The sequence below is a fragment of the Chlorella variabilis genome, assembly GCF_000147415.1.
Source record: "Chlorella variabilis unplaced genomic scaffold CHLNCscaffold_5, whole genome shotgun sequence".
NCBI lineage: Eukaryota > Viridiplantae > Chlorophyta > Trebouxiophyceae > Chlorellales > Chlorellaceae > Chlorella > Chlorella variabilis.
Window position 1 is genome coordinate 1728190 of NW_005435083.1, and position 10607 is coordinate 1738796.

At 69.6% G+C, this 10607-nt stretch overlaps 2 protein-coding genes across 2 annotated transcripts in view; both read left to right on the top strand.

Moving 5' to 3' along the window:
• The window catches only part of CHLNCDRAFT_34770 (hypothetical protein), a gene marked incomplete at both ends in the record, with an annotated part of 3615 nt that extends 938 nt beyond the window's left edge, over positions 1–2677 (top strand). The window contains 7 exons of the mRNA XM_005849598.1: positions 215–478; positions 731–840; positions 1069–1125; positions 1307–1390; positions 1572–1818; positions 2054–2147; positions 2365–2677. Of these exons, the coding sequence (XP_005849660.1) occupies positions 215–478; positions 731–840; positions 1069–1125; positions 1307–1390; positions 1572–1818; positions 2054–2147; positions 2365–2677 (1169 nt within the window). The remainder of the gene's footprint in view (positions 1–214; positions 479–730; positions 841–1068; positions 1126–1306; positions 1391–1571; positions 1819–2053; positions 2148–2364) is intronic.
• A 3236-nt stretch (positions 2678–5913) lies between these two features.
• Positions 5914–10607, top strand: part of CHLNCDRAFT_143199 (hypothetical protein) — a gene marked incomplete at both ends in the record, with an annotated part of 13662 nt that continues 8968 nt past the window's right edge. Inside the window, 12 exons of the mRNA XM_005849599.1 lie at positions 5914–6090; positions 6227–6681; positions 6889–7261; positions 7435–7512; positions 7740–7826; positions 8054–8184; positions 8338–8438; positions 8654–8700; positions 8853–9093; positions 9213–9281; positions 9433–10174; positions 10379–10439. Coding sequence (XP_005849661.1) covers positions 5914–6090; positions 6227–6681; positions 6889–7261; positions 7435–7512; positions 7740–7826; positions 8054–8184; positions 8338–8438; positions 8654–8700; positions 8853–9093; positions 9213–9281; positions 9433–10174; positions 10379–10439 — 2562 coding nt within the window. The remainder of the gene's footprint in view (positions 6091–6226; positions 6682–6888; positions 7262–7434; positions 7513–7739; positions 7827–8053; positions 8185–8337; positions 8439–8653; positions 8701–8852; positions 9094–9212; positions 9282–9432; positions 10175–10378; positions 10440–10607) is intronic.

Consider the following 10607-nt stretch of genomic DNA (forward strand, 5'->3'; position numbering starts at 1 on the left):
CGCACCGAGCCCTTTTTGGGGGGGGGGGGGGCGCGTGCAACCCCAGGCCGTGCCCTGGGCCAGGTGGGGCCTGCCGGCGCCGGGTGCCCGCTGGCCTCCCGACCTCCCGCCGACCTCCCGCCCGCCGCCTGCCTCCCACGCAAGACGCACCCCGCGTCCCACCTGCACCACCACCGCCACCTCATCGCCACACCCTCCACCCCGCCTGCCGCAGGCGGCAAGCGGACCAACTGGGAGTCGAGCGGCGGCAGCCGCAAGACGCTCAACCAGCTACTGACCGACATGGACGGGTTTGAGGAGAACAGCGGGGTGGTGGTCATGGCCGCCACCAACCTGCCCGAGCTGCTGGACAGCGCGCTCACCCGCCCCGGCCGCTTCGACCGCCAGGTGGCCGTCACGCTGCCCGATGTGCGCGGCAGGCAGCAGATCCTGGAGCTCTACCTGGCGGGCAAGCCGGTGGCGGCGGATGTGGACACGGGTGGGTGGCGGCGGGGTGGGCGGGTGGGCGGGGGGTGGGGTGGGGTTGTTCAGGCCGTGGCGGGGCGGGGCGGGGCCGGGGGAGGGGTGCAGCCGCTGAGGGGGCGGGGCCAGGAGGCTGCGGGGTGCAGCAAAAGGCAGGCGCGCCGTACGGCGGTGCCCCGCGTGAGGCCAGCCCGGTGCTGCGTGCCCGCTCCCGGCCCACCACCGCCCGCCCTTCCCCGCCTGCCCGGCCGCCCCGCGCGTGCCGCAGAGCTGCTGGCGCGTCGCACCCCCGGCTTCAGCGGCGCCGAGCTGGCCAACCTGGTGAACGAGTCGGCGCTGCTGGCGGCGCGCCACGACCGCGACGCGGTGTCCGCACAGGTGTGTGGGGAGGCAGGCGGCGTGCTGTGGTGAGGGTTGGCTGGGGTGTGGCGCTGCGGGGGTGACCGGGGGCCGCTGCAATCGACACGGGGTGGGTGGACGGGCATGCGTGGGCATGCGTGGGCATGCGTGGGCAGCCTTGTCTGCTGCTGCATCTCATCTGCACTAGTTGCGTGGCCTGCGCCTGCGCCTCACGGCGCCTCCCGTGGAGTGCTGCGTGTGGTGCAGCTGCTGGATGAGGCGAGGGACAAGATTCTGATGGGCACGCCCCGCATCATCGCACAGGTGGGTGCGCAGCCCTGGGGGCGCCAGGGCTGGCTGCGCGTTTGCGGCTGGGCCCGCGGCCGCAGCCACGCTGCAGCCAGGCCTCCAGCCGTGGCTGCACGGCTGGCAGGCGGTGCCCTGCCCGGCCTGCCCCGACCGCCTAAACCCTCCCCGGCGCGCCCGCTGCGCCGCGCAGAGCGAGGAGGCCCGCAGGCTGACGGCGTACCATGAGGGCGGGCACGCGCTGGTGGCGCTCTACACGGCCGGCGCCAAGCCCATCCACAAGGTATGCACGCAGGCTGACCGTGTGGCCCGCCGCCTGCTCGCCGGCACCGCCGCCTCCTGCTCCAGGGTCGCGGTTGTACTGCTGCAGCCCTGATCACCACGTTTTGCCCCACACGAGTCCGGCGCGGCGTCACACACACACACACACACACAAACCGCTGCACTCTCCCCCGTTGCCGCAGGCCACCATCGTTCCGCGGGGCCACGCCCTGGGCATGGTGTCGCAGGTGCCTGACAAGGACGAGTACAGCACGACGCGGCAGCAGATGATGGCTCACATCGACGTGTGCATGGGGGGCAAGGCGGCGGAGGAGCTGATCTTTGGGGAGGACCAGGTGACCTCGGGGGCCACCTCCGACCTGCGGCAGGCCACCCGCATGGCGCGCCACATGGTGGTGGACTGCGGCATGAGCGACCGCATCGGCCCTGGTGAGCCCCCGCTGGGGGCGTTGGGGTGTGCTGGGGCGGCGCAGGGGAGGGCAGGGCCAGAGGGGTGGTGCGGCCAGGCGCGGTGGTGGGCCGTTGTGGAGGCGAGGGTTGGACTGGCTGGCGGGCGCTCCTGCGCTGGCTGGCCTGGTGCTGGGCCCATCCGGCCCCTGCCCTGCGTTGGCCTGCCCTCTGTGCCTGACCCGCTGCCCCCACGCCCGCCACGCGTGCGCTGCAGTGGCGGTGGGCGAGGAGCAGAGCCCCAGCACGCGGCAGGCGGTGGATGACGAGGTGCAGGCGATGCTGAAGGCGGCTTACCAGCGGGTGGTCAGGTGGGCGCCCACGTGCCGGGGCTACGGCTGGCTGTGCAGCGTGCGGCATTCGTGGGGCGGGTCGTGTCGGGTGTGTGGCAGGGCAGGGATGCGTGGGTCTGTGGGGAGGGGTGTGCAGTCCCGCAGCAGGCGGCGACTGCCGCTCAAGCTTCCCCCCCCTTGCCCTGACAGGTGCTTGCGTGTGTGCATGTGTCTGTTGTCCTCCCCCGGGGTGCAGCCTGCTGAGGGAGAAAGAGGGCGAGCTGCACAGGCTGGCCCAGGCGCTGCTCCAGGATGAGACCCTGACTCTGGCAGAGATCAAGAGCCTGCTGATGGGGCGCGATGGCGCAGAGCTGCCTGGCGGCGGCGGCGGCGGCGGCGGCGGCGGCGGCGGCGGCGGCTCCGGAGGGTGGCGTGGGGTTGGCGTGGCGGGCGCCGCCGCCGCCGCGGACAGCGCGGGCGATGCGGCCGCGCCTGCAGCCGCGGCGGCGTCCGCCGCTGCGAGCAGCGTGGCCAGCGCAGCGGCGGCAGACGCACCGGCTGCTGCGTGATGGGCGGGCCACGTGGCCAGCCTGCCGCCTGAGAGCAGCCCTTTCATTGATCGCCCTGCAGTTCTTTTATTCATGCCTCACTCTGCCGCACTCCGCCTGCATCTCTGTGTACCTCTGTATCCTCCACCCCTCCGCCATCTCTCGGAATGTATCACCTGCCTCGCATGCCCGCGTGGTTTATGTCTTGGCTCACTCGTCAGCTCCACATGTTGCTAGGCCGCCTCTGGCGCTCCATGGCAGCTGCCCTGTAACGTATCTCAGGCCCTGTGAGGAATGGCAGTAGCAGGGTCCTGTGGGCTGTCGGTTGTCAACCACCCCCAACTGCCGCCGCAAGGGCCCGCCGGCGCGCTCCCACTGACTGCATGTGTTGAGGCGCCCTTTGCGCCAAAATCACGTCTGAGACGGTGGCCGCTTCGCGACGCTACAGCTGCAATGAAGGTGGACGTGCGTGGGAGGAAGGGGGCTGCTGCAATGAAGGTGCCATGTGGCTGCCGGCGCTGTGGCGTTGCCGCCACCGCTGCTGCCCGGCCACCACTGGATTCTGTCGTGTGATCTTGGTGTCGTGCGCAATGTTTGGGTTACTTCAGCCCCTCTGGCTTCCTACCAGCGCAGAGGTGACCCGTCAGCTTGCCGCGTAGCCCCCCCCCCGCGTGCCATACAAGTCTCTCACTCGTCCGATCGATCCAAACACTCCCAATTGAGCCATTCCTGATCTCGCCTAGCACACACGCAACCGGGCACGCCACCCCGAGACTGAACCACCCCCACCCAACCCCATGTCGCGCTCCCTCCTCCTCGGCCTCTTGCTGCTGGCCGTGGCCGCCGGCTATGCCGAGGCCACAAAGAAATGCGACAAGCCTGGCTATTGGTGCATGGGAAGGTGCGTTTACGCTTGGGGGGACCCCCTGATCAATGACGCCCACCCCCCAACCCTCTGCCGCCTCTCTGCACCACCCTCGCCCGCTCCGCCACCGATTTCCGGCGGTTTCATTGCATGAGGGATCCGAATCCGGCGGGTGCTGGGCCGCCGGCGAGATGGTGGGAGGATTTGGTGTGGGCGACGAGTGTCGCCGCCGCCGCCGCCGCCGCGTACCAGCGCTGACCTGCGTTTCTGTGCCTGATCGCCCCTCACTGCAGCCACATCTGCATCGATCGCCACCTCTGGCAGTGCCCAAGTGATTGCTTCTGCGGTGGGGGCCGCTGCAAGCCCAAGGAGCCCAAGTGCAAGGGTGAGCTGCGGGGGGAGCGGGAGCTGGCAGCGCTCGAGCGCCTCGACCGCCGGGCGCCGTCCGCCCTACAGCCTGCCCTTCTCGCTGCTGGAGGCCTCTTGAGGCACCTGTGCTTGTCCCTGCCTGCGATCCCTGGCCCGTCGTGTCACCTCCCGTGGACCCTATGCCCATTTGACCCCGGCCTGCCTGCCTGGCGCCCTCCAGCTTGCGCCCCGCTCTTACGCGCGACCCCATGCCTCCCCTGCCTGCAGGCGACCTCCGCAACTACGACTGCGTCGACTCCACCCACTTCTGCCTGGGAGGCACCTCCATGAGGCAAGTCAGCTCCCCCCCAGGGCTGGGCAGCGCCTTGCACTGCACGGCTCTGTTTGCTGCGGCAGCAGCGGGTGGCGGCGACCTGCATGCACATCACTCTAAGTGGGGCCTGCCCTGCCCTGCCTGCCTGCTGGCGGCCCGCCGGCCTGCTTACCTGCCGTCAAGCTGTACTGACCCATGCCCCCACCCACCACCTCCCTGCAGGTGCGCTCCCGGCACCTACTGCGGCGCCCACCGCGGCTCCGGCTCGCCCTGCTACCTGACCAAGCGCCCCAAGAAGTGCCCCCGCCACCACCACTGGCGCTGCGTCGACTCCCGCCACGTCTGCCTCAACGGCGTCCGCATCAAGTGCCTGCCCGGCTGGCGCTGCCACGGCTGGGGTCCCTGCGTCAAGCCCATGTGGTAGGCCCAGACCCAGGCCCGCCCGCCCTCGACGCCCAAGTGATCACCCAGCATCCGCCTCCAGCCAAGCCCCCCCCACACTAGCCGCCGACCAAGTGGCGGCGCATCCAGTAAGCCAGGCAGCCAGGCAGGCCACAGCTCCTCCACAGATTTGCAGTAGGCCGAGCCCCGACACAGTGGGGCCTCCACATTGAAGCGCGGCAGCATAGCCACAGCATGCAGATGCATGCGCTTACCAGCAGTTACCAGCCAGCCAGCAAGACAACAGAAAGACAGACAGCCGTCACTGCAGCACTCTTCTTGCAGTACCACTCGCCGCTCCCAAGCCTTAGCACCTCGCTCCTTCCCCACCACCGATAGGCAGCGGCAGCAACATGCCATGCTAGCTTTTATGCATGGCAGTCAGAAGCTTTCCCTGCTCAAACCCAACACGCCTTCTCATTTTACCCAACCCCGCCCTGGCTGGTAGAGCACCCTGCACACTGTCCCGGTGACCCATTGGCATGCTTCATGTGGCATGCTCGACTTCTTCTTTCATCCCTTCTGTGCCAACATTCAAGGCAGCACCTCTCCCTTTTGAACCCAAAACAAAAACAAACAAACAAAAAACCTGCTGAGTTTTGGGCACCATTTTGCCCCTCCCTCTGCTGCTGCCGCGCCCTCGCCGCCACGCCAGTTCTGCTGATGCCGCGTTGCCGCATTTCACCCTCCCAAGCCCTTTCTTGCCTCGACACTACTAAAGCTTTAGCTAGCTGCCCCAGTCGCGTCCGCCTGGCGGCTGCGGGCTGCCTTCTGCCGGGCCCAGTTTGTTTGAGTAGGATCCACCGCAATCAGCGGCTTAGCTTGATTGGACTTTGCTATGTAATTAATACCTAATTTGAGATGAAAGGAAGGCTTCAATCTTTAGGTCCAAGGTTACATCATGATGGCGACGGTGCGGTACACGAGAGCGGTACATGGCATGTCTGGAGGCTTTGCATTCAGCCTCGAGGAGCTCCTTCGAGGGCACCAACTGGCTTGCCTTGTTGGCTCTCACGGGCTCACCCCAGGGCTGCTGCAGCGGTTGCTGCTCGAGGGTGTGCACCCCAGCCTGCCCAAACCTGGCAGGCCTGCACTGATCCAACCTAGGACGGAGCTGCTCGAGCAGGTGGGACTCCTGCCTGAGCAGCAGGGGGCATGCACGGGCGCTCAGGCAGCCTGACACGCCCAGGCACTTGGCTTGCTCACGAACGCCTGCAGAGAGCTCTCTCGCGCAGCTCACACGTGCGAGCAGGGCACCCAATAGGCGGCATGTCGCAGCCAGGCGCCGCCGAGGCGCCACCAGAGCCGGCGGACGCTCCGCTGCCGCCGCCGCCGCAGACGGGGGCGGCCGCTGCGGCTGGCGCTCCAGAGCCTGCCAGCAAGCCTGCCGCCACCCAGGCCCGTATCTACCAGCTGGAGCTTCTGGAGCTGGCCAAGAAGCGGAACGTGGGTGTGGCGGGGCTCAGCCTGGCGCTTGTTGAGAACGCAGCATGTGGCCGCTGCCGAGCGCAGTTTGGCCATGCCCGGTTCCGCTCACCATGCCGCCCGCCGCCTGCTGCTGCTCCCCGCCCGAACCCCGCAGGTCATTGCTTTCCTGGACACCGGCGCTGGCAAGACGTTTGTTTCGGTGCTGCTCATCCGCCACCGCATGGCGGAGCAGCGGCGGCTGGCGGCACAGGCGGCGGCCGCGCGGCACCACCCACGCGCCGCCACGCCCGCTCCTGCGCCCGCCGCCGACGCCGGCCCCAGCGCCGCCGGCGAAGCCCCCGCCGCCGCTCCTGCCACCCCTGCCGCGGCTGGCGCGACACGCAACGGCAGCCGCGTGGACGAGGCCAGCGGCGTGCACGGCAGCGTGCACGGCGGCGACAGCGGCGGCACAGGTAGCCCTCCCCACAGGGAGCACCGCGTGGCAATTTTCCTGGCACCCAAGGTCGCGCTGGTGGTGCAGCAGGCGGAGGTGCTGCGGGCCCACCTGGGCGCGGACCAAGTGGCGCACTTTGTGGGCGAGATGGGGGTGGATCTGTTTGAGAAGGAGAGGTGGGGCCCCGGGGTGTGCCGGCATGGCGGCAGCGCTGCTGCCGGCCCAAGCCTGGGACGCATGGCGGGGAGGCCCTGCCCGCTGCGCGCCGCTGCCTCGCTGCCAGGCATTCATTTGATCAAAACCACGGCCAGCCTGGCTCACGCCATGCTCCACCTTGATTGCCCTCTCCTTGCCGCCGTTTGCCCTGCTGCCTGGCCGCGCAGGTGGCACGCCGCCTTTGCGGACCACGATGTGCTGGCCATGACCCCCCAGATCCTGCTCAACCTGCTGAGCCACGGCATCATCAAGGCGAGCCTGAGGCCGCGGCAGCACCCCTCCGGCCAGCTGCTGCGCCTGGCCAAGCAGAGCGCACAGCGTGCTTTGGCAGCTGCGTTGACTCAAGAGTCGCACGCCCCACCTGTTTCATCAGAGGTGCAGCTGGCCGCGCCGCGCCTCGGCCCCTCACCCCGCCTGCCGCTGCCGCCGGCGACGCGCCCGCAGATGAGCCAGGTGCACCTGCTGGTGTTTGATGAGTGCCACCACTGCAAGTCCAAGCACCCTTTCAACAGAATCATGCAGCAGTTCTACCACAGCCACGTGAGGCGGTGCAGCCGGCTGGGCACCACATCCCTGTGATGCAGTCAGACGCATGCGGGCTTCAGAGCCCACCAGACCATCCTCTGCCCCCAGTCGCCACCCCTCCCCTGCCCTGCCCCGCGCTGGCCCTGCCTTGATCCCTGCCTCGGTGCCTGCCCCCGCCGCCTGCACAGGAGGCACTGCTGGCGCCGCGGCCCCACGTCTTTGGCATGACGGCGGCGCCGGCCAACGTCGGCCGCCGCGAGACGCAGGTGGGGTCGTGGGCTGGGCCGAGCCGCAATGCTGCTGCTGGCAGCAGCTGGTACCTGGAGCCCAGCCTGCCTAGCCTGCTGTGCACTGCCCTGCCCCGGCTACATGCGCCGTGGGATCGCAGCATGCCCTGCACAGGCCGGGGCACCGCACGTGCCAGCCAGCCGGCAGCATGTTTGTCTGCACTGGTGCGCGCACATGGTGCCCGCCCGCCTCCCCGCTGCCGCAGGAGGACATGGAGGCCAAGATTCGGGTTCTGGAGGCCAACCTGGATGCGCGGGTGGTCACCGTGGTCAACCGCGCTTCGGTGGAGGAGGTGTGTGTGTGTGTGTGTGTGTGCGTGTGTGTGTGTGTGCGCGTGTGTGTGTGTGTGTGTGTGTGTGTGTGTGTGTGACTGAGGGTGGCAGGGAGGGCGCCGGCGGAGGCAGCAGGGAGGAGGGCCGAATGCCCGGCCCCAGCCGTGGGGGAGGGGGGGTGATGAGCGGGTTGAAGACCAGCGGGCACCCCACGCACACCACGCCCTGCGGCTGCCCCTGTGTGCAGGTGGCGCGGCCCCCCACCCTGCGCGTGGCCGCCTACCGCCCCAGCTGGTGGGAGGGGACGCCAGTGGCGGTGACGCAGCGCCTGCTGCTGCGGGCGCGCCGCCGCCTGCAGTGCGCGGGAGAGAACTTTGAGTGAGTGGGCTAGGGGTTGGGGAGCAGGCGGGGCCCTGGGCTGCAGGTGTGCACGCCCGGAGCCTGCGTCAGAGGGGCAGGGCTGCAGGGGCTGCCTCTGCTGGCGCCGACCGGGCATGCTGAGCACGCCGTGGGCCCCCACCACCCCCACAGGCTGCAGTGGCTGCGCTCGCTGCAGCGCCAGCTGGGGTGCGAGGGCCTGGAGCCCTCAGCCCACTGCATCTTCTTCGACCCGCTGGTGCCTGGGTTCACGGGTGAGATGGAGGGGCGGGTGTGAGCCGGGTGGAGGGTGGTTGAACAATGCTTGGCTGCGGAAAGGCACGTGGCTGGATGGGGGAAGGGCACGTGCGCAGGCCAAGCACGTTGCCATGGCGTGATGGGGTGCGCCTGGGGGAGCTGTTGGGAAGCGCGCAGGGTGTTCTGCCTCCATCCTGCCGCTGGAATGCCGCCCTCGCTGCCCGCCCTGCAGCCGCCAGGCTGGACCAGATGCTGAGCAGCGTGGAGCACGTGCTGCAGGTGGGCTGGGGGTGGGGGCGCACCCGTTTGTTGTTTGGCGACGCACTGCGAGGGGCGCAGCACGGGTGGATGCAGCCATCAGCGGCTAAGGGCCAAGGCTAAGGCTGAGCTAGGCTGAGCAAGGCTGCCTGCCCCCCGCCCCTTTGCTGCAGACGCTGGGGCCGTACTGCGCTGCCCTGTGCGCCGCCGAGGTCTTTGCGTCCCTGGTGCAGCCCCCCGCCAGCACCAGTGGCACCGCCTACTGCTACGCTCAGCTGCGCAAGCGACGCGGCGGCGGTCAGGGGGCAGCCGAGGCAGCAGCAGAGGATGAGGGGCCGGCGGCAGCGGGGGAGGAGGGGGAGGGGCAGCGGGCGGGGCCGTCCACGCCTGCCAACGCCGCCATGCAGCTGTCAGGTGTGGCTGCCTAGCCGGCTGGTGTGTGGCTGGCTGCCAGCCGCGGACCACACACACATCCCTCTGGCTCCCTGCCTCCCCCATGCCCTCCTGTCCCCGCCATGCCCACCGCTGTGTAGAGGAGGTGGCGGCGCTGCGCGAGGCGGCCCTGGTGGACCATGTGCTGGCCAACAGTTTCGACCTGGCTGGTGAGAGGCGGCTCACTGGCATGGGCAGGTTGCCTGATGTGGCAGCTCCCAGCTTGTACCAGTGGGCTGTCCTGCCATGCTCCCAGCAACACTACAAGGCTCCTCGTCGCGGCCCTGCCAGCTCTGCCGGGCGGCCCTGGCTGACATGCAGAGGTGGAGAGCGAGCAGGCGGCGGCCCACCACTCTGTGATGGATGTGCTGGAGGCGTTTGCCGGCCTGTTTGGCCAGCACCCCTTCCTGCCCCCCGCCACTGCGCCTGGTAAGCCAGCCGGCCACGAGTCAAGGGCTGCGCCAGCCACGGGCTCATGGCAGCCAGGTGATGGTCAGCACGAGGCTGGCGGCCAGCACCAGGAGCAGCAGCAGGGCGAGCAGGGCGAGCAGGCGCCAGGGGAGCAGGCGCAGCAGGATCTGCCTGAGCTGCTGGCTGATGTGCGGGCCAGGGTGGCCGCGGGGCAGCTGCTGGGGGCGCAGCCGCTGCTTGCCATGCGGGCCATGCTGCGCGGCGTCAGCGCCCAGCACCTGCAGCGAGACGTGGAGCGCCAGCTGCCGGCTCAGCAGGCGGTGGCCGCCGCAGCAGCCGCTGCAGCAGCAGCAGCAGCCGCTGCTGCTGCCGTCAAGGCCTCTGCCGCTGCCGCTGGCGGGAATGACGCAATCATCTTGGCGGGGGCTTGTGAGGAGGGTGGCTGCCTGGAGGAGCAGCTGCTGGCAGCCACTGCCCTGGCCGACAGCAGCATGCCTCACTTCCACCTCGTCTCTCCCAAGATGGCGGCACTGGCGGGGCAGCTGATGCGGTACCGCGGCGCCGCCGCCGCGCTGGCCCCCGGCCCCGGCTGGTGCGGCATCGTGTTTGTGACACAGCGCATGGCGGCCTGGGCACTGCACAAGATGCTCAGGTGGGCGGGGGGCAGCAGGAGACCAGCAGCCACCTGCAGCGCTTGCCGTCCCATCGCCTTGCCGCGCCCTTGGAAGAGCCTCCTGCCTGGCTGTGCTCAGCCAGAGCTCTGCGCCGGTCGCCGCTGGGCCGGGTGCCTGCTGGTCTCCTGCTGCGAGGGCCCTCCTCCCACCCCGCCTTTGAAGCTGTTCCCTCCCCTGCGCAGCACCCTGCCCGCCACCCGAGGCGTCTTCCGCACCTCAGCCATCATGGGGCTGGGGCCCCGCGTGGGGGATGCCGTGTTTGGATTCCAGGCAAGGCAGGCATCACGGCCGGGCGGCAGCGTCCCCCCGCGCAGCTCCTGCCCGTGGCCAGACGCCGCATGTTGCTTGATGCCGGAGTCCCCCACCCCCACAGCTTTCCAGCCCGCTCACGGTTCAGCCGCGCCGGTCCTG